Source organism: Gobius niger, assembly GCF_951799975.1.
Source record: "Gobius niger genome assembly, chromosome: 1".
Classification (NCBI taxonomy): Eukaryota; Metazoa; Chordata; class Actinopteri; order Gobiiformes; family Gobiidae; genus Gobius; species Gobius niger.
In genome coordinates, this window is record NC_136852.1 from 11884855 (window position 1) to 11908296 (window position 23442).

The 23442-nt window shown below is 39.7% G+C and overlaps 1 protein-coding gene across 2 annotated transcripts in view; it reads left to right on the top strand.

The window, feature by feature from the left end:
* Positions 1-23442, top strand: part of hip1 (huntingtin interacting protein 1) — a 68849-nt gene that overhangs the window by 37673 nt on the left and 7734 nt on the right. The window contains exons 8-26 of one of the 2 annotated variants that reach the window (XM_079573799.1): positions 690-830; positions 2274-2331; positions 2516-2591; positions 4453-4596; positions 5647-5744; positions 5828-5900; positions 7247-7430; positions 8910-8998; positions 9087-9203; positions 10118-10219; positions 12158-12352; positions 13548-13695; positions 13768-13854; positions 15167-15274; positions 17260-17396; positions 19689-19799; positions 20394-20452; positions 22086-22179; positions 22669-22769. In XM_079573799.1, coding sequence (XP_079429925.1) covers positions 690-830; positions 2274-2331; positions 2516-2591; positions 4453-4596; positions 5647-5744; positions 5828-5900; positions 7247-7430; positions 8910-8998; positions 9087-9203; positions 10118-10219; positions 12158-12352; positions 13548-13695; positions 13768-13854; positions 15167-15274; positions 17260-17396; positions 19689-19799; positions 20394-20452; positions 22086-22179; positions 22669-22769 — 2122 coding nt within the window. Of the gene's footprint in view, positions 1-689; positions 831-2273; positions 2332-2515; positions 2592-4452; positions 4597-5646; positions 5745-5827; positions 5901-7246; positions 7431-8909; positions 8999-9086; positions 9204-10117; positions 10232-12157; positions 12353-13547; positions 13696-13767; positions 13855-15166; positions 15275-17259; positions 17397-19688; positions 19800-20393; positions 20453-22085; positions 22180-22668; positions 22770-23442 lie in introns of both variants that reach the window. The other variant, XM_079573798.1, reaches the window with a different exon arrangement.

Below are 23442 nucleotides of genomic sequence, written 5' to 3' on the forward strand. Positions count from 1 at the left end.
AAAAGAAGATAAAAACGACAAAAAACACGACGACAAACGACAAAAACATGACAAAAAAATGTACAAAAAATTGTCAAAAAACAGAAAAAAGCGACAAAAACATGACAATAAACCCCCCCAAAATAAATAAAATAACATGACAAAAATTTACAAAAAAACAACAAAAACAGGAAGAAAAACATGAAAAACACTGCAAAAAAACCCCGACAAAAACAGGGAAAAAATCCCAACCAGAAACAAGAAAATGTAAAAAAAACAACAACACAAACATGACAACACAACAACAAAAAACATGACAAAAAATACAAAAAACTAAAGAAAAAAGACAACATGACAAAAAATGTACAAAATCCTGAAAGAACCCTGACAAAAAAGAGACAAAAAAACGACAAAAATATGACACAAACAAGACAAAAAAGCTGTGAAAATATGACAAAAATTTAAAAATGTGACAAAAACGCAGCGACAACACAACAAAAAAGTTACGATCAGTTTTGTAGGCCTTAGCTTTCAAATGAGGCGTTACACTGTTGCTCTCCAGTCAAGAAGCTTTTAGTTTTGGGTAAAGCCGAACTGGAGAAAATGCACTGGGTTAAGGCGGGGTTTAAGAGGTTAAATGCTGTCTGTGTCTGGGCTGTAGTGATTTTTACTAATACTGTCTATTGATTGTTGGCGTTTCTCTCCTCTAGTCTTCAACTCTCTGGACATGTCCCGCTCGGTGTCGGTGACGGCAGCGGGACAGTGCCGCCTGGCGCCCCTCATCCAAGTCATTCTGGACTCGAGCCACCTTTACGACTACACTGTCAAGCTGCTATTCAAGCTCCACTCCTGTAAGTTTCACCTGAGCTTCCAACTTTGTAGAACCATTGGAAAAAGTATTATAGCATTATATTTCAATGATGGTCCGCCCGGCTTCGCTGCCGGACACAGTCCAGAGTCCGGTTCAGAGCTGGCCAATGCTATTTTTTGTATAGTAATGGAAGAAGGTTTACTTCGCACATTTCTTTGTTTAAAACAGGTGCGTAAGGGAAGGCATAGAGGCCAAACGTAGAACAGGAAAAATCTCTCGCACACTGTATACTTGCAACACCAGTGTTCCTTTATTAATGCAACGTTTCGGCCAGTGGCCTTCGTCAGGCAAAATCTTCAGGCATTTACTGCAGTAATTTAACTAATATATGATATAAACTCATTAACAAACAAAGCCTTGACATATGTCACTTTGCCTGTATAGTTTTAATAATTATGGCTTACAGTCCATTTTTTAAATATTCTAATTTTCTGAGTTGAAGCTGTGAGCCATAATTTTAAGTTTTAATTTATTTATAATTAGCAAATAGCTAATCTAGTTATAATTACCTTTTAACTGACTAATCTATTTATAATCCTAATATATAAAATATATATATGGGAGGTTGTGCCAGGCGTATTGTTTTAAATGTTGTAATCTGTAAAGCACTTTGTGATACCTTTCGGTATGAAAAGCGCTTTATAAATAAAGTTTGATTGATTGATTGATTGATTGATTGATTGATTGATTGATTGATTGATGATAATCAAAATGATAACGAATAAAGGCTATACATATCTCACTGTGCATGTAATGAGTCTATCATCACAATCATAATAGTTTCACAGTTTAAGTTGAATAACAGAAGTGAATGCACGTTTTCATGATATTTTAATTATATGACGAGCACCTGTATGTACCTACAAAGTACCATTTATTTCATTGTGTATCAACACACTGGTACAAGTTGTTACAGAGCTCATTACATTGTACTAAATTTAGTTAGGTACAATGTAACAAGGTACTGTAAAGTTAAGTGATACCTTGTTTTTCTGTTGTTTTTTGCCTGAATTAAATAAATAAATGAAAAAATGAAATGAAAATATCTCGATGCCAGGATTCAGCGGGCTCTCTGTGAAAGAGCGTTTCAGGGAACATGAGACATCATTTTCACACATGGATTGGCCGCCTCAGACTTGCATCTTAACCCTATTGAGAATCTTTGAGATGTGCACCAAGATAATAACATGCAGCAGTGACTCTTTTGCAGAGGCTCATTGAAACTGCCACAGTGAATGCGAGCTGTAATCAAAGCTAAAGGCGGTCCAAGCAAATATTAAAGCCTGTGACCCTTTTCTTTTTTAAGGCGACTTGTTTTTTTTGGGTCAGGCTGTTTATTTTCTGTATTTCATCTTGTCATCATTTCCATACTTATTGCTTTCACAGTTTCTTGAAGCTTTAAGTCTGTGTGTTTTGTTTGCAGGCCTTCCAGCAGACACGCTCCAAGGCCACAGAGACCGCTTCCAGGAGCAGTTTAAAAAGTACGAAGCTCTTTTCCACACACTCAAACTGATTGGACGTAGTGTCTGCGCTCGTGGACTCTCTTTGCACTCTGTGACTGAACGTGTAAATCCACTGAAATGTGTTAAATTACCTTCCTAATGTTGAAGCCCCTCTGCTCTGTCTGCACCTCTCATACCAGCCCGGTCTCACTGTGTGTTCCAGGTTAAAGAGCCTCTTCTACCGCTCCAGCAACTTGCAGTATTTCAAAAGGCTCATTCAGATCCCGCAGTTGCCTGAGGTAACTCCAGATTTGCATTTAGCAGTTTTTGATTCTTGTCACGAGAGACCGACCTGTAAATGTGAGCTGTGACTGAAGCTTATGGTGGAATTCAGCTGTAGCTTCGTAGGTTGAGTGTTCACCCACTGACACAATTTATATTACAATTTGATGTATAGTTGGTCCTAATTCTGCAGAGAACTGGTTTGTGTCCTGATACACATGGCAAGGCCGACAGCTGATTTTTTTTTAGGAATCATATGGGGCAACAGCAAACACTTTATGCCTGGGGCCTCCAACCTCCTTTACCCCACAAGCTACTTTTACGTAACAAAACGACAGCGAGCCACTTGTGTGTCAAAGAAACACGTGCAAATATGCGCCGTAGTAAGTAAGTAGTAAGACAAAACAATACCAAGCGATTTCAACATCAGGATAAAGAAACCCCAGAAAATAGAAGGGGCTCAGAGAAGAGCTGGAGAAGGCCTGGAGGGGTGAAGGCATCAGTGGTGCCCGTGGTCGTTGGGGCACTCGGGACAGTGACCCCAAACAGGAGGAGATCCCAGGAAATACATCAGACATCTCGATCCAGAAAAGTGCAGTTCTAGGAACAGCAAAGATACTGTGCAGAACCTTCAAGCCCCAGGCCTCTGGTAGAGGACCCGAGATTTAATATATTTACATACTTTTTTAAAGAGCGAATGTCACTGCACAAAGGGCACACTGGTGACGCCACTGCTGTGTAACTCAGCCTGGGGTTCAGTGTCAGATAATCTCGCTTTACAATGAATAGTAGACTAGTGCTAGTTGTAGTTTAGTTTAGTGCCGTGACCCAGGGGCGGATCTAGAGGGGTGGCACAGGGTGGCAGCTGCCACCCCTAGTAAAGGTCTTGCCACCCCAGCTGCCACCCCATTGATGTCATTTGATGTCTCTCATCTTCTCAAGAAGCTACTTGTGTGTTTACAGGGGCTCACTCTCAGTTAATACAAAATATTATAACAACTTTATGCTAAACAAGGAGCCAGGTGCCAACTCCTGTGGTTCTCAAGATGCTGCTATTATTATTATTATTATTTTATTTTTTACAAAAGTTTAAGTTAGAAACCCTCTACTTATTTTACGGACGGTGCTACTATTTGTATGTAATTTTGGGAGGCTAAGCTGCATCTAAATGGAAAAATTGCCTTGCGATCATGCAAAACTTGCGTACTCCCTCTATAAACATTCGACATTGTAAAATGTGTTGCCATCCCAGAAATTATCCTTGACCTTGACCCTGATTGCCACCCCGTTTTCTTCTAGATCCGCCCCTGCCGTGACCAAATGCTGTCTAATAGCCCCATTTCATTAGGTTGATAGATAATAGGTCTAAGATCTAGTTAGACGCCTGAGTTGAGGGTGTGCCAGCGCGGGAAAGCCGAGCCAAGGGGCTGGATATGACTTGCTCATGTATTTACCCACATGCTGCACAGATCACACGGGACGAGGTGGAGAATAACTGGTTGTATCCCTTACATCAATGTGCACATCAGGCAATTTTTTTAATCTTGAAATTTTTCGTGGACACCCAGATTTTTTGACAAAGAGGGTTTTAGTGAACACTCGTACCTATGTATTTTTCTACTTCTCTGCTGCACAAGGGGAGAAACTGGGTAGTTCTGCTTTAAAGCTTCCTAAATAATGTCTATGAATCTAAGCTATAATTTTATGTTTTACTTTTACACTTCAATTTAATGTTCTTGGACGGCGTTTAGATGTTGAATAAGAGAGAAGATAATATCTAATATCTATAGCCCTTCTTATTCGTTTCTTTGTTTTTTTTTCTCTTATACAGTAACATAAAGCCCATCATTTACCCAAAGTCCATTGTCATATTCGCAGAATCCTCCCAACTTCCTGCGTGCGTCAGCCTTGTCCGAGCACATCAGCCCCGTGGTGGTGATCCCGGCCGAGTCGTCGTCCCCTGAGTCGGAGCACGTGGTGGAGACCGACGACCTCGTGGACACGGACATCCCAGTGCTGCCAGTAAGTCACGACAAATGAGCCGACGCATGAAGCTTTTGTACTTAAACACCAGCACTGGTCATATGTAATGTAGAAAACGTGCTAATCCTGGAGTTAGAGAAGTTTAGCTCCTGGTCTTCATCCCCACCTTAACCAGGCACCTTTTCTCCAGTCGGGCTTTACCCAAATCTAAAAGCTTCTTGAAAAAACTAGCGATATAATAGCGACAAAAATGAGACAAAAAGGAGGATGAAAACGCATTAAAAAAGGGTCAATTTTTTTTTACAAAAATATGATGAAAAATGTGAAGACAAAGTGACAAAAATTGAACAAAAATTAAACAAAAATGTAACAAAAAATTAACAAAAATGTAACAAAAATATGACAAAAATGTAACAAAAAATCAACAAAAATGTGATGAAAAAGTGACAAAAAATGTGACGAAAAGTTACTAAAATGTGAAGAAAAATTCAAACAAAAATAAAAATGTAACAAAAAATTGATTAAAAGATTGACAAAAATGTAGCAAAAATGTGACGAAAAAGTGACAAAAATGTAACAGAAAATGGTCCCAAAAAATCACAAAAATTGATGAAAAAGTGACAAAAATGTAACAAAAAATTGATGAAAAAGTGACAAAAATGTAACAAAAGATGTGACAAAGCAATGAAAAAAAAATGTCAGAAAGTGACTACAACGCTAGGTCTTGGCTTTCAAATGAGGCATTACACTGTAAGCTTTTAGATTTGGGTAAAGCTGAACTGGAGAAACTGCGCTCGGTTAAGGCTGGTTGTAAATCGTGCAGCTCCTGTGTCGGGTCTCAGTTACATGATTTTGTCTTTTGAGTGTAATTGTGTCTATTGCATTGTCTTTCACATAGTTTGGTGTTGAAATTGGCGATTCAGGAGATAATGAGGTAATAACGTATGTATAGTATGTGCAGTACTGCAGGTTGTGTAGACCGGTCAGTGCAGTACTAGTCCATAGTAGGCAGGAGTTGAGTAAATAGGTTTGTATATTCTGGGCGTTATGTGTTCCTATATGAAGTGTTGCTGTTTCTTTATATTTTAGGCAGCTCAGGAGACAAAGTTCGATGACCTCTTTGGGACGACGGCAGCGGCTGATCCGTTTAACTTCAATAATCAGAACGGCATGCGCAAAGATGACAAGTAAGTCGCCAGTAAAGCTTGTGAAATGGAAATGTAAAATAAAGTGGTTAAACATGTTTCTCTTATGTTTTTGTACTTTCCAGAGACAGGTTAATCGAACAGTTGACCAGAGAGATCCAGAGCCTCAAAGATGAGTTGGAGTCTTTCAGGATCGAGGTAACAGAACAAACAAGCACGGATCTTTGTTATTTCATTTTTTATGTGTCTATATATTTTCTATTCTAATTTTTAGCTCCATGCGGTGAATACAGACTTAAAAGGAGTAATAATATATAAGAAATTGATTAAGATAACAAAAATAACAATGTCATCAAATGGGATCCACCTTTTTTAATTATTAATAGTGAAATACATTTTTACCCCTCATTGTTTGAGTTTGTGGGTAAAACAGGGTTTCCGTGGGGCATTAATAAGCATTAAAAGAATCGTGCCAAAATCAAGGCTTTAAAGCCGTACTAAGTAACGTGTTTACCCTAATAAATCCTTTTCGTAGTCATTGTAGGGGTAATACAAGTGTTTATGGGATGATTGGAGGGTCTTTCATCTCCCCCTAGTGTCTCTGGCCAGAAAACCATGTTTGCAACTTGACTGCCACCGGTCCGGAGAAAGCAATACACACTAATGGCATCACGAAGAAGAAGCTAACATGCTAATGGGCAAAGCTAGCTGCGGGCTAACGTCACTTTAAACAGTATTTACAGCAAAGTTTGAGTGAAAAAAATATTTCCATTGTATAATTGGATGTACAATAGCCCTCTCTCCCTTCGCCTTTCCTGTCAGCGTAGTATTTACTCTCCATAAGTTAAAAAATCGTAGCTTGCTACGACACCTGCAGTTGCGCTTATGGCCTCTAGGGCCAAGATTTACTTAGCACTGCTTTAAATGTAATATTAAAAAAATTATTACATTGAATTCTTCCGGAGGTGGGAGTTGAAGACACCGCTGAATTCAACCTTGCATTGAATCGAAATTCATTGGATAATCTTATCTTTCCTCTGTTTGATGAAATGTTTGCCTTAAGTAGGAATTTTGTGTCCCTTTTTTCTACATGGCATTAAAGTATATTCAGGCATTAAAAAGCTAAATTTGACTTGCTTCTGCCTGTATAAAGCCTGGGGGGGGGGGGAAATGGACCGTTCTAAAGCATCTCATGAGCAACAAACCCAAAAATAGCACAAATTTTAAATTATCTTGGTGCAGGGTTATATTGTAAACATTCATAATAGTGTAAATGCTCCTCAAAGCTGAAGCTGAAGCCCTGAAGGATCAGGATGTTAGGAATGGGAAAGTTAGGAGTAAGTTTGGGCGACAACCAACTATTTCAAATTATCTTAGTTATTTTTTTTCCCTTTGAAAGCTGGAAATACTGAGCCTTTAACTGATAAGCAACTTAAGGCATTCATACACTCGGTGTGTGACGATTTCAAGCCATCTGTGATATTTCTGTGTTGGATTTGCTTTAAGTCCTCGTCTTACTCTGTTCTCTGCTTCGTTGGCATCAGAGCGGGCGGTTGTGCCAGGCGCTGAGGGGGCGTGTCAATGAGCTGGAGGCGGAGCTTGCGGAGCAGAGCCACCTGAGGCTACAGGCTGTGGGAGAGGCCGAGTTCCTGAAGGCCGAGCTGGACGACCTGCGCAGAGTCAGGGAGGACACCGAGAAGGAGCAGCGCAGCCTCACGGAAATCGAGAGTAAGGCTCAGTGTAAATAAAAAAATGTGAAATGGTATAAAGTAACATCAGCTAAATTCAGTATTAAAGTCCAGAGATGTGTCATTGATTTCAAAAACGTTGGAGAGTGCGTCGCTTATAAAAAGAGAACAGGTTGACTGAGGCGTGGTTCAAAGCTGCACTGAGAGGGATGCTCTGATGTCAGCCTCACATTCATTTCCTTGTTTATGTCGCACTGCCTTGTGTTCTTCCTTAACCTCTTAACCCCCACCTGAGCCGACCACATTTTCTCTTTCGCTTTACCCAAATCTAGAAGCTTCTTGAAAACAGCGTCAGAATAAGATAAAAAATGTGATGAAAACACAACAAAAATGAATAGGCTGTGTCCTTTTAGATTTGGGTAACGCCAAACTGGAGACAAGGTGCTCGGTTAAAGCGGGTGTTAAAGGAACAGTTTTTCCATACTGAGATATGTTCTTACCTGAGCTTAGACGAGGTGATTACGTACCTGTCTGGTCTGTGCCCGTGGAGGAGCGTGGTAGCTTCCAACTTCACCCCGTTTGGAGCTATAGGAATACATTGGGAGAGGCCAAATGCTAACGGCATCTTTTGTCTTTTTGCGTGACTGAGGGCACGCACAAAGACCAGACAGGTTTGCATCAACTCGTCTAAGCTCAGGTAAGAACATATGACAATATGGAAAAGCGGTGAACTATTCCTCCCTCTCTTGGGACGATGTTCGTGTCCCGAGAGAAAGAGATGTCACCAACGGCTGGTCCCACTGTGGCACGGGTCGGCACTCGCTCGGGCCATAATTGCGTTTACGCGACCAAAACAAAAGCACATGTTCACCCCCACAACCCCTCTCCCTCCCCCCTTCCCGGCCTTGGAGTTTGGTTGGAGGAAAAGGCTGTTGTACAAAACATCATGAGTGTTTCTCCGGGAATAAGTTGGTGCTGGAGAAATTAGTGTTCTTAATGAGTCCTCAAGTTGCAAAGAGAGGTAGAAGACTCTGGATATCTATCATAAGAAAGGTTTATTCACCATCAGTAGGGGATCCTAGGACATGAACACTTTGTGGTAGTGTTGGAGGAGGTTTACCAGTGGTGTCAAATAGAAGAATGACAGTGAGGCTCATACAAAACAATTTGGCTAAGGCGTAGTGATAAGTCCACAGCTTATGGCTTCTGTGAGACAATGCTCTGCCAAGGAAACTGTTAAAGCCTGTGAAGGGCAGATACAACAGTATGCTGACGCCTGGCATAGATGCATAGACTGAGTAATCCATAAGGAATCTCAACAATGGGCAACACAAGAGATGCCCTTGGTCGGCTGTGCTGGGACTGTTAACATCTCTGGCAGTTTGGAAGGAACATTGTATTGTTTTATATTTGTATTCTCAAGGTACCAATGAAAAATATGACATTGTCTAAAAAGGTGGAATGGGGGGGACAAGCAGTCACTCTTTTTCTGGAATAACTTTACAATTGTGTTTTCCAGGAAAGGCGCAGGCCAATGAGCAGCGTTACACTAAACTGAAGGAGAAGTACACAGAGTTGGTTCAGAGCCATGCCGACCTGCTGAGGAAGGTGAGATTCGATTCTTGTCTGCAATGATGAGCCGTCTTAAGCCAATAGTTTAGTTCTGCTCACGAGTTGCGCATCTGTGTCTGGCCAGAACGCAGAAGTGACGCGGCAGATGACAGTGGCCCGAGCGGCGCAGGACGAGGTGGAGGCCGTGAGGAGAGAGATGCAGGAGAAGGTGAAGGCGGCCCAGGAGGCGACTGACAGACAGGTGCCAAACTGAAGTAGTTTGAACTTTATCTGACCATGTTTGTTTTAGTGGAGGGTTGAAATTGCAATGGGTAAGACTGTCATGTAACTGGGTTTGGAAGAGGACGTTCAGGTTCCTTGGGATTTTTTCTGTGTTCAGTTGTTTTGTTGTTAAGTTGCGATACCCAGTTCCATTCATAGATCGTATTATGCATAATTAAATTTTAAAACTTGGCTTGGTTTTGTTATTAACCTCTTAACCCCCGCCTGAACTGAGGTGAATTTTTGAAAGCTAAAACCAACAAAACTGATCTAAATGGATCCATTTCCTGGCGTTTTTGTTTTCGCTTTTTTTAATCACTTTTATGTTACTTTTTTGTGGCATTTTTGTTGCTTTTTTGGGCTCTTTTTTGTTGCATTTTTGTGAATTTTTTTGTACTTTTTTGTTCCTTTTTTTTTTCCTTTTTTGTGGCTTTTTTGTTGCATTTTTGTGAATTTTTTGGGGCTTTTTTGTGAATTCTTTGTGAATTTTTTGTGGCTTTTTTGTTGCATTTTTGTGAAAAAATGTGTGGCTTTTTTGTTGCATTTTTGTGATTTTTTTTTATACTTTTTTTTTACTTTTTTGTTGCATTTTTGTGAATTTTTTGGGGCTTTTTTTTTGCATTTTTGTGGAAAAAAATTGTGGCTTTTTGTTGCATTTTTGTGAATTTTTTGGGGCTTTTTTGTTGCATTTTTGGGGCTTTTTTGTCACGTTTTTGCCAATTAATTTTTTATGGGGTTTTTTGTTCCGCTTTCTTCCTGGTTTTCGTCTTGTTTTGTGTTGCTATCTTTGCTTTTTCCAAGAAGCTTTTAGATTTGGGTAGCGACAAACTGGAGCAAATGCACTCGGTCCCGGCGGGGGGTAAGAGGTTAATGTGTGTTTTACTGCTTCATCAGGAGAAAGCGCAGCAGGAGCAGCTTCATGAGCTTCAACGAGAGCTGATGTCCAGTCGAACAGAGTTGGAGAGCCTGAAATCCACCGTCACCTCGTCACAGCAGGTCAGCACCACCGTAGTCACTTCCTTTACGCACGTTTCGTCTCACTGAATGGCAACAATCTCTTCAGTGATTCATGTGTTACTTTGGCGTGTTGCGTAAACACCGTCCAAAGTTTGTTTTTCTGCATAATCCTCTGTACAGACATATCCCGCATTTATCATCAGCACTTATCTGAGCCAGGCCAGTGTTTGTAACAGGCCTCTGAAGAAGACATTGGTTTATGCAGACTGTAAACATCAGTAGCAGAAATACCTAATGGCTGAATTACTGTATGTATCCAACCAGCCGTAACCAATGAGCAATAAATATTTATTTTCAAACTGGCTACTCATACTGCTTTCTCATTGGATAATCGTCCCGAGACTCAAACCAAATTATTTACACAAAGAGTCTTACAAACATGCCCTTAAATGTGCTCAAAACATACCCCGACAATCAATGACTTGCCATTTGTCATCGTGGTTCCCAGCACTGCAATAACTGTGGTTTCCTGCATCACCGGCTTCCTCTGAACGCTCTATTCCCAAGGCCTTTCATCTGTCTTCTGTCTCTCGGAGCCTCCCACTCCTGTCGTCCTATTTCTGTAGTCATTACTTATCAACTTTGTCACTCTCGCTGTCCGCCTCCCCCATCTTTCCCAATCTCCGTTGTCTTTTTCTTTTTTTTCTCTCGACGTTGCACAGCTCTCGTCCTTGCTCGCAGTATCTCATTTTCTCATGTGCTAATCATTGCTTTTTTTTCCCCCCCCTGAATGCTGCTTCTTTGCTGCTTCTCGCTGGGCCTAGTCTGTAAGTCAACAAACGGAAAACATTCAACATTAAAGGCCAGTTTTGTGTCCAGCTGTGTAGAAAAAAACAACAACAAAATACAGCGCTGGGAATCTGATTAGAAAGCATTTTAGTGATCAGGAACCAGCAGGCGAGTTGTTATTAGCATTAGCTCACAGTGGAGCAACACTGCTCCGTTAGCCTTTTAAGCCCCGCCTTAACTTAGCACATTTTCTCCTGTTACACTTTATCCAAATCTAAAGGCTGCTTGAAATAAAAAACGACAAAAATGCAACAAAAAAATGACAAAAATGCAACAAAAAATATAAAAAATGCAAAAAATGACCCAAAAAAAACTACAAAAATGCAACAAAAAAATATAAAAAATGCAACAAAAATATGATAAAAAATAAAACAAAAAAATGCAACAAAAAATTATAAAAATGCAAAAAAACAGACAAAAATGCAACAACAAAATAACAAAATTGCAACAAAAAACTCAACAAAAATACAACACAAATAAAGCAAAAACATAAATGTGACAAACCATGAAAAATACGGAATAAAAGCAACACGGCGACAATGAGAGGAAAATTTTTCGATCCGTTTTGTCGGTCTTAGCTTTCAAATGAGACGTTACACTGGCTAAAGGCAGTGCGCTCCAGTCGAGAAGCTTTTATATTTGGGTAAAGCTGAACTGGAGAAAATGTGCTTGGTTAAGACTTATGATGTGAGAAATGGTTCAGAAAAGTGAGTCTCCGAACCCAACAACAAACAGTTTGAACCCTCCTCTTTGTTTGTTTGTGAGGAACATTAAGAAAGAAATCTGATTCTGGACCTTTAACTTTCATAAAGTCTCAGCATTGCAAAGTGGTTGTGGCTTGCGGAAATGCCACATTGTTTGTAAAGTTGACCTCAAACCAAAACGCTGGAGACTGTAAGCCTCCCCGCAGACCCAAGTACACTTATTTTTATTATTGAGTCTTGCAGCACACTTTGTAATCAGGGTCAAAGCAGTCTCTTCAGATCCCTCCCTGACATGTCCAAATGTGCTTATTCCAGGGCTGGTCATTGTGGCTTTTTCATCAGTTACTTGGGTTTTTAACAGCACAGTTAAGTTAGGTGTAATGATTAGTGTATAAGCCATAACAAACATGTTTGTGCTCTTCAGTCGAGCGAGGTCCTCAGTACTCAGATGGTCGCCCTGGAGTCCGAGAAGGCGGAGCTCGTGCAGTCGCTGTCCAAAGTGGAGGCGGAGCTAGTTGTTCGGGGGGAGGAGCTTCAACAGGTCCAGACTTCCCTGGCCGCCGAGAGGGAAACCGGTGTGAAGACGGCGGAGGCGTTACAGAATCAACTCAACGAAAAGGTAAAGGGGAAAGAAAGTCACTGGCATATGTAGCAGCTGTTCACAATAAAGATAATTTGTTTTCTTAGTTTTTGTTGAGGTGTTTTAGATAGATGGACAGGATGGATGGATAGATAGAAAGTGATAATTAAGATAATTTTTAGCTTGTCAATCATAATTCAAGTTACACATGTAAGAATTTAACATTTTTTAAGCAGTACTAAGAAACTTGTTTACCTTAATAAATCCTTTTCGTAGTTCTTCTGGGGGTAATACAAGTGTTAATGGGATGATTGGGGGGTCTTTCATCTCCCCCTGGTGTCTCTGGCCAGAAAACTACCCTTGCAACTTCCCTGTCTCCAGGTCGGAGGCCCCAATACACACTAATGCCACTTAAACAGTATTTACAGCCAAGTTGGAGTGAAAAAAATCATCTCCATTGTGTAACTGTATATACAATATCCCTCTCTCCCTTTGTCTTTTCTGTCAGTGTAGTATTTACTCTCATGGACAATTAATGAGTGAAAAAAACAACATGCTACAACCCCTGCAGTGGCGCTCATGGCCTCTAGGGGCATGAGTTACTTAGTTCTGCTTTAACAACAGAAGCAAATCTCCATTTGAGTAGCTTGATATTAAAAATACTGAGGAACACTCAGAGCTGCTGTCACAGTGATCTTATAGTCTCTCTATCAAGGAGAGATACAAGTCACACACGTTTTCCCTAAACTAATAATTTGAACAAAGACCAAAGGTACGGCCATTAAATTTGCATACAGTGTCTCGCTCAGATCCGGGTCAGAAACATGACTTCACTCTCACTGTAAACTTGTAGCTCATAAATACATGGGTGGCCTGGTGGTACAGTGGTTAGCGCTCGAGCTTTACAGCAAATTTGGGGTCTTCTGTAGTTATTAACTCTATTCCTTTTTTATTAGAGATGCTTTAGTAATGCATTTCACAACAGTTAAAAAACAATTCTTATTTTTTTTATTTAGTACAGATCCATGTAAGGTCCATATAGATTTAAAAGAACCACTGAATTGGACTATAAAAATGAAAGTCAGCAAGTCCACATATAAAGTGCCGCCATAGCTCAAATAAATGGATGGTTGGGTGGACTGGGAGATGTAAAGGTATAGACAGATATTTAAAGAGATAGATTGCTGTTGTCATGTCTAATAAAGCTTGTGTTCTCTGTGCATTGATCCCGCAGGAGAGCAGAGAGCAGGCCCTGGAGAGTCAGCTGGCGGCCGCTCGCTGGTCCAGTCTTCAGGGAGCTGTGGAGGAGGCGGAGAGGACCATCAAGGACTCTGTGGCCCAGATCGAGGACCCGGCACACATCAGCTGCACCAGTTCTGCAGGTTTGGATACACAGCTCATCATAACGTTTTCATAAGGTTGTTCCGTTTGACCATTTCTCCATTTTATTGCAGAATACCTCGCGTCCAGATGTCAGGCTTCGTTAGACTGTGTGGACAGGCTCGCTCCTGCTCTAGAGACCTATTTGGCCGACAACGCAGGTAATGTGTACCATTACTTAGGCTTAAGTTCGATATATTGAGGCAAGAATATATTGTGTGTATATAGTGAATTAAAAGTGTTTCCCCTGTGATGTTTTCGGGCGAGTTGTGAATTAAATTCCCTTCCAATTATTTTACCTTGACCTCTTAACCCCCACCTGAACCGAGCACTTTTTCTCCAGTTCGACTTTAACCAAATATAAAAGCTTTTGGAAAAAAGTGTCAAAATGGTGACAAAGCCGAGACGAAAATGAGGAAGAAAATGTTACAAAAACCCAACAAAAAAGTGATGAAAAAGCGACAAAAAAGTGACAAAAATGCGTTGAAAAAGTAACAGAAATATGATGAAAAAGTAACAGAAATATGATGGAAAAAGTAGCAGAAATATGATGGAAAAAGTAGCAGAAATATGATGAAAAAGTTGCAGTAATATGATGAAAAAGTAACAGAAATATGATGAAAAAGTAACTAAAATGTGATGAATAAGTGACTAAAATGTGATGAAAAAGTGACAAAAATATGATGGAAAAAGTGACTAAAATGTGATGAAAAAGTAACAAAAATGTGATGAAGTAATAGAAATATGATGAAAAAGTGACAGAAATATGATGAAAAAGCGACAAAAATATGATGAAAAAGTAACAAAAATTTGATGAAAAAGTAACAAAAATTTTATGAAAAAGTAACAAAAATTTTATGAAAAAGTGACTAAAATGTGATGAAAAAGTGACTAAAATGTGATGAAAAAGTTACTAAAATGTGATGAAAAAGTAACAAAAATGTGATGAAGTGACAAAAATGTGATGAAGTAATAGAAATATGATGAAAAAGTGACAAAAATATGATGAAAAAGTGACAAAAATATGATGAAAAAGTAACAAAAATTTGATGAGAAAGTAGCAAAAATTTTATGAAAAAGTAGCAAAAATGTGATGAAAAAGTAACAAAAATGTGATGAAAAAGTAACAAAAATATGAAGAAAAAGTAACACAAATTTGATGAAAAAGTAACAAAAAATGGATGAGAAAGTGACAAAAATATGATGAAGAAGTGACAAAATGTGGGACGAAAACACTCAAAAAATGTGACACAAACACTGCAACACTGCAGGGAAAAAGATCCTTCTAGATCAGTTTTGTCGGTCTTAGCTGTACTTGATTAAGTATTTTCAAAAACGTCACTTTTGTCTGTGCTTGTACTAAACAGCAAAACACATCAGCTGTCAATACTGTCATTTAAAGTCACTGCTCAATAAGCTTCAGTGCTATACTTTCTTCATAAACTCTATCTCATCTGAACGGTCTTCCTGCAGCGGTGTCTGAGCTGGTCCGAGCGGTGACTCAATGTGGCCACCTGGTGGGGGACACCATCGTCCAGGGCAGCGCTACCTCCCACATGGTTCCTGTGGAGAAAGCCGATGGTGAGTTGTGAGCGTTTGTTTTGGACACTTAGAAAGGCCATGATGGAAATAAAATCATTAGAATGGATCTCACAGAGCAGTGACGTTCACTTCCTGCTCCCTGGAGGGATTATATCAGCCTGGACAAGCAGCGACATGTCTACGAACAGTCATATCGCTCTGTGGAAACGTGTCCCAACGTGATTAACATTCGTGTTGGCGAGACTAACCTTTTATCTTAATGAGTTTAAATCTATGTTTACATTTTTATGAGCGTGTGAGGGTTGCACAAGCTGGGAGGAATGTCTAATTGAGCTTGCAACGCCAAGATTGAAGTCACACTGCGCCTTTTTAACACACATTGATATCTGAGAGAAAACTGAACCACGATCTGCCAAACTAATTCAAGAATTATTTGTATGTCAGAACATTTTTTGTAGAAATTAACCAGTTCCCAGCCGTCAACCGCCTGTAAATTGTGTTTTACTCATGCAGATCTTAAACATATTTTCAGAAACTACAAGGTCTTAGCTTTCATATGAGGCCGAGGGCTGAAGGCGCTGATTTTTAGCCCAAAGTAAAGCACAACACTGGAAAAATTACCATCTTAAATGAGATAAGTTACTTAAAATTGCTTGAATATAAGTTCTTCTATGTTGAATTTGAGTCTGTTTGAACTAATACACGATACAAATGCTTGCACCAATGGAACAAGAATAAAACCCAGTTGAAATCAGTCAAATAATTGTTTTTCACTTGAGATGACACAAAATTATCTGAATTAAAAGAATAACTACTACTGGAGGTTTTATCTCATCTAAGACCAGACCAAATCTACTCAACCCTTAGATTTAATCTCTTAATTCAAGTAGATTTATGTAATTTCTTCCTTAAAACGATTATGCTTTTTCCAGTGCACTTCCTTCAAATGCCATTGTTGTACATAATATATCACCTAATTGGGTGTATTGACAGTATTTCTACCTTTTTTTTCTCCTATTTAACTCTAATAATGTTAAAAGTACTCTCTAATTTGTGTGATAATGTTTCGCAAAATCATCTCGAGGGCCAGAGGTTCTGTGCTGAAGGGCCGGATTTGGCCCTCGGGCCTGACGTTGCCTACGTCTGTATCTGCGATAGATACAGACGGCATTATGTCATAGAAGGGGGCGTGGCCTCGCCGAGGGGGAAAACAGAATCTTTTGGAAAACACAATTTTTTTCACTCTTTTTAGCCATTTTCTGGTGAAATATAAACTTATTTATCACAAACAAATAAAGTCAAGTCTAAATCAGGTCCATATGGATGTTTATTCACAGCAGTAGAAGCGAAAAAACTGCAGTCGTAGCTAGCGCTAGCTAACCGATAGATTAGCACGATGCTAACATGTAGCATCATGTTAGCATTCTCTGTTATTTATGTATTTATGGGCTGTTGAACCACTTTGCTCCTCTCCATGTCTTCGTATCTTTATTTAGTAGTAAACTATATTCATAATTCAGCATTTGTTAAAGTAGTTTTTGAATAATTAGAGAAAGATATTTCTCCAAATTATTTTCCTCTTAACTGTTTTCAAACATGATCATATATGGGCGATTCCAGAGATGCCGTCTGTAATAGGCTGTAAACAAAAGCATGACAAAAGAAGCAACAAAATATTGACAAAAAAGCAATGAAAACACAACAAGAAAAGGGACAAAAAAATGCACCAAACCTGCCGAAAAAGTTTAGCTCAGTTTTGTAGGTCTTAGCTTTCAAATGAGGCGTTACACTGGCCTACTGTAAAGCTTTTATACAAAAGAAGCTCCCATTGGACACCAGAATTTCCTGCCTACATGTACAGTCTTTCTAAAAGCTATTTCAGTTTTCAACAGCACGAGATTGCTTCATAAAAGATTACTACAAGACAAAACAGTCTTCGTGACTCAAGGCTATGAGAGCCAGTGTTCTACTATCTTCTCCTCGTCTCAATCAGTGTTTCTTGTGCTGTGTGTCTGATATGGCAGCGCTATCGGAGAGTGTGAAGGCATGCGGTGCAGAAGCCTTGAGTCTCCTGGGGGCCATGAAGCAGCGGGACGGTCTGTCCTCGGCCGACGGCAGCAAACTCAAGGCCTCTCTGCGCGTCATCCTGGACACAGCGGAGGTTTGTACCGGCTCTGATTTCACTCACTTTAGAGACGAGGGCTGCGCGCTTTTGGAAAAATAAGTAATGGTGAAGGATTGTAATTAGATTTGTTCGATCAAAACAAAAAAAGATTCAGTTCACTGTACAGAGTTTATACAAGGTCCAGACTTCAGGAGCTTTTGAGAGTAGACTAACATATGAAATGCTACACTGATACAGGGATCACATGCATTTAGGCCGGGGAACTGTCAAACGATACCAGTATGGTATTGAAGAAGAAGTTTAGGTACTACTGGTATCTAAAAAATGTAAATTATCGAAAGCACACACCAAAAAAATTAAATATTGATGATTTAGAAGGGTAACATCAGTTGCAAGTTCATTAGTTGCATCATTATCATTTCATTTCAGTGAAGCAGCCATTTTAATGAAGAAATGTTGAGCAGAAAAGTGACATAGAAGAAGGTAAAGTTCCAGAGCAGTTTGACTCATTTCCCATTGACTTAACATGGTTGGCACGGCAACAGTTTGAAATTGTTGTTCTTCATCTATGTCACTTCCTGTCAGTGTCCAATCAGGAAGTGAAGCTATAAACATCACAAAAATGGCCAAACTAAAGAAAGCTGGATACAATCTGTAGCAAAATCTTAAAGGAACAGGCCATCGTTTTTCCATACTGATATCTGAATATGTTATTGCATGAGCTTAGACGAGTTGATACGTACCTGTCTGGTCTTTGTGCCCGTGGTCACTTCCAACAACATATTTGGTTGTTTTGCGTGACTGAGGGCACACATAAAGACCAGATAGGTACGTATCAACTCGTCTAATCTCATGCAATAACATACAGTGGGGAAAAAAAGTATTTGGTCTGTTTCCCATAGACTTTCTATTGGTTTTTGGCCAAATACTTTTTATAAACCTTTATAAACTTGCCTTGCCTTTTTCCATACTGAGGTATGGAAAAAGGCAAGGCAAGTTTATTTGTAGAGCACAATTCATACACAAGGCAATTCAAAGTGCTTCACAGTTGCATAAATACAAGAAAGCAGTAGCCTGTTCCTTTAAATATAATTGTTATGGCTGGGACGATCCGATACGTATCACGATACTAAGGGGCCGATCTGATGCATATTACGATACAATAAGTAATTATGATTTGTAGTATGTTTACTTTAAAATTTGTAAAAACAGTCATGTGTCCAAAGTTTATCAACCCAATGCCATTTGACAGTTGTGTCTGTGTTAAGGTCAAAAAGTGCATTAACAAACATGCAAAACAAAGAAGTGCAGGTTAAAAAATGCCTCCAAACAAAAGTATTAAAAGTATTGCGATGCTTGGAAAAAGAATCAATACTTGATATTGCAGCACAAAGTATTGCGATCCAAATCCGATCCGATATTTTGTCCCGGCCCTAATAATTGTGTTAACTATGTTTTAGCAAACATTGGGTCTAATGTCGTATGCATTTAAAAGGAAGTGTCTTGGTTGTTTCAGCTCAAATAAATGATTTGACATTTTAAAATAGTTTTTATGGATTTTTATGGCCCCGGATAAAGCGGAAGAAAATGGATTTAAATGGATGGATGGAATAATTATTGTTCTGTTTTCTGGTTCTAGATGACAAATATTTTAGTGTAATTATCGTTGAAGTCCCGGTATTGATTATTTTTTAACAGTACCCAGCCCTACATGCATTTCATAACATGTTTGTTGAAGTTTAAACACAGGGTCAGCTGGATTTAGACCTGATGGAGACCTTTTACTCTGCCTGACCAAAAAAACAAGTCACACTCGCTCTAGTATTTGGTTGAGTCGCTTTTATCTTTGATTTCAGCAGACGTTTGCTGTGGCGTTATTTAAATGAGCTTCTCCGTTCTTAAAAGATCCATATGTCTTGTATCGATGATGGGAGAGTGTGACCTCTGCGCAAAGCCTTCTCCAGCACATCCCAAAGATTCTCAATGGGGTTAAGATCTGGACTCTGTGGCCAATCCATGTGAGAAAATGATGTCTCATGCTCCCTGAACCACCAGATGAATCTTTGGGCTCATAGTGTTGCTGAACCCAGACCCATAACACACAGTCAGGCTCGGTCAGGCTGTGTATATTGTTGTAAGCAAGTGTTATAAAGCCTAAATTAATCAGAGCCTTTGATTTGAGTGTGATTTGTTGTGCAGCTCTAGTTAAAGCATTCCTGAGTCAAATCCTAATTAGCCAAAAGTCATTAAAGCCCCCCCCCCCCCCCCCCCCCCCCCCCCCATGACTGAGCTGCTCCACTTTACTGACTTTGATGTGGTTTGATTTAGAAACTGCGGCCTCGAGGTCTGGAGCTGCAGCAAGGGGAGCTGGGAGATCTGGTGGAGCAGGAAATGGCCTCCACTTCTGCCGCGGTGGAATCAGCTGCCGCCAGGATAGAGGTGGGTTTATGTGCGCCTTTAGCCACGGTCATCCACGGCAGCTGCGTGTGTGTGTGTGTTCTTGTACTTACAACTTTGTGAGGACCGGTTTGAGTTGTTAACCAACAGAGTGAGGACATTTTTGTAAAGTGAGGACATTTTGGGTGGCCATTTTGGTTTAAGATTAGGGCTAGGGTTAGGGTTAGGATTAAGGTTAGGTTTAGGGGGTTAGGGTCTGGGTAATACATTATGTCTATGAGTGTCCTCACTAAGATAGAAGTACAAGATTATGTGTGTGTGTTCTTGTAATTACAACACTATGGGGACCAGTTTGAGTTTTTAACCAACAGAGTGAGGACATTTTTGTAAAGTGAGGACATTTTGGGTGGTCCTCACTTATTTGAAGGAGTGTTTGAGGGTCAAGATGTGGTTTTGGGGTTAGGGTTAGACTTGGGTTAGGATTAAGGTTAGTGCCTGGGTAATGCATTATGTCTATGAGTGTCCTCACTGAGATAGAAGTACAAGATAGTGTGTGTGCAGAAACCATGACCTCTATCTCACCGCACAAGAGCAATAACTTCAAAGGCGTGCTTCTCTCTTCTTCTCTCCTAACAGGAAATGCTCAACAAGTCTCGAGCCGTTGATACAGGGATCAAGATGGAGGTCAATGAGAGGTAAAGGCTGCGTTAGTGCGGCTTTTGTCGGACACAGAGTTCAAATCTGTCTTTGGTTATCGACTCCCCGCAGCAGTGAAGGGAGGGGGGGTGTACGGCTTAAACAGGCAACCACATCTGAAGAAAAACTTCCGCAACATCTCTGTTTGTGACTGGGAAAAGGAAGTGGGCTAGAGTTGTTACAGAGAATTTAAAAACAGCCTGTGAACTCGGCTTTATACAGACACTGACCTCAAATGTTGACGCCAGTAGCTACAAGATGAGGACCGCTGAGCCACAGGAAGTACATGTGTTCTGCATGAAACGCTATGAAGCAAAGGAAGCCTGCTTCTGTGGCCAAAACAAGTGTTTAGTTTAGTTTATTAAAGGGCAATGTGCAGTTACACTAAAAACATGGCTGTACTGGATTTAGCACCATGTACAAATACAAAGTGCAATATACAAACAAGTGTGCAATATTATCAGTTTACCATGCAGTATTTAGCAGCGTTATTTAACCTCTTAACCCCCACCTGAATTGAGCTCATTTTCTCCAGTTTGTGTTCACCCAAATCTAAAAGTTTCTTGAGATGAAAACGAGGATGAAAATACGACAAATTAAGTAACAAAGGAGCGCCAAAAACACAATAAATAAGCGATAAAAGAACACAATTTGATGAAGTGATGAAAAAGCAACAAAATGGCGACAAAAAAAAAAAAACCTGAGCAAAAAAGGAAGGGAAAAGGTGATGTAGAACAAAAAAAACAAAGCATGACAAAAACGCGACAAAAAATCTACACAAACAGGACAAAAAATGCGGCAGGAAACTTTCAGATTTGGGCAAAGCCAAACTGGAGGAAATGCGCTCAGTTGAGGCGGGGGGTAAGAGGTTTAAGTGCAGAAACATAACACACTTGAACAATATCCCAACCCTTTTCAGTTGAAACCCCCCTACGTATGTGTAACGATAATAATAAGCATTTATTTCATACACCTAAACTGAAATTGTAATGTTTTAGGCACTTATACTCCTTTCTCAGTCACATTTGATTATTTTTAACCAAATAATAGAACTTATGACCCGACAAAGCTCTGGGAACCACTGCTCTCATGCAATATTTCAGCTTAATCATGTTTTGTTCTGTCTCTTGTGGTTTAGAACTGCTTTAGTCATTGATTATACACATTTGTTTAGTTTAGTCCTGATTTGGCCATGTTTTGTCTTTGTATAGCCCCCTTATACCCTTACACCTAGTCCGGCAACAGTAAAATCACTTTCTATATCACTCCACTGCAGCTGTTTCCATAGTAACGATAAACAAATGAGCTGGAACTAGTTTCAGGTAAAACTGATTAAAAAGTGAAATAACTCCTGCCTAGGATTTACAATAAAAATAAAAATAAGCAAACCCAATGAACAGTTTCAGTTCGTAGGACCCTGATTTCCCTTACTTACTCACTCACCCAAATGTTTTCTTAGGTGATTTCTTAGGTTTATTACATATATCTATGTTTTTGTCTTTCTCTGTGTTTGCCATGTACTTTGTTCATGGTTTAGTTCTTCTTCAGATCTAATTTAGCCCTCATGTTTTTAGTTTGGTTCCTGCAGTGGAAAGCATGTGTCTGATTTATGTTCTCTGTCGCCCCCTGCAGGATCCTGGCCTCCTGCACAGAGCTAATGCAAGCCATCAAGGAGCTGGTCCTTTCTTCCAAAGATCTGCAAAGGGACATTGTGGAGAGTGGCCGGGTGAGTCGAACTTCAAAGATCAACCAGATTGAAACCATGAAAACAAACATGTACAAAGTGTCATTTAGTATTTTTCTGTCTGTCTAAACTTCACCTAATTAAAAACTCCTGTATTGTGTTGCTTATGAATGGTACATCCAAATTAATATGGCCAGTTTCAACAATTCAAATGTGACAGAATACGGTTAAATTAGACACAAACTGGATTAGAATTCAAGGCAGCGATGACATAATATGCAGTAGATTGGTTGAATAAGCATCTTTGGGCTCTACCATTATACAAAGTCAAAAAACATCATCCAAAGCACTTACTCCTGAGACACAGCTTTGTCCACATCCTCCTTTCCACTGACAGTTTGTGATGAAGAGAACACGATTCGCTTAAAAGGTTTTCCAGAGCAGCAAAACGAAAAGGCAAAGGCACAGTGTCTGTTCTCGCTGTTGCAGCTGCTCATCAAAACAAACGGTTTTGCCTCTTTTGTCCATCAGGGGGCAGCATCCATGAAGGAGTTTTACGCCAAGAACTCCCGCTGGACTGAAGGCCTGATCTCAGCCTCCAAAGCAGTGGGATGGGGGGCGACAGTCATGGTGTAAGTGTCATGTTTTAACACCTAAAAGAGGGCAGCATTTTCAATTTGTTAACGTTAATTGGTTGATTCTGAACCTGAACAATTTGAAATCTACATTCTCCCTCTTTAATTGTTCTTTCCAAGTTGTCTTTCTACTTCAGCAGGATATAGCATTAGATTTTTTTTTTCATGAGGCTAATTAACCTCTTACCCCTCACTTTAACCGAGCACATTTTCTCCAGTTCGGCTTTACCCAAATCTAAAAGTTTCTGGACTGGAGCTTGCTATAGGCCACTGATCTTAACGAATCTTTGTCGTCACTGTTTTCACTTTCTTTTTCATCTCATCTCATCTTTTGCCACTTTTTGTTTGAGCTTTTGTCACTTTTTGTTGCTTTTATTGTAGATTTTTTTTTGTGGCTTTTTATTGCGTTTTTGTCACATTTTTGCTGCCCTTACATAGTTTATTTTTTTTTTACTTTTTATTTGCATTTTTATGGATTGAATTGTCACTTTTTATAAATTTTTTGTCACTTTTTGCCACATTTTTATGGATTTTTTTGGTCACTTTTGGATACCATTTTGTTGCGCTTTCATCCTTGATTTCTTCTTGTGTTGTCGCTATTTTGATGCTTCTTTTAGATTTGGGTAAAGCCAAACTGTAGACAATGTGCTGCTCGGTTCAGGTGGGGGTT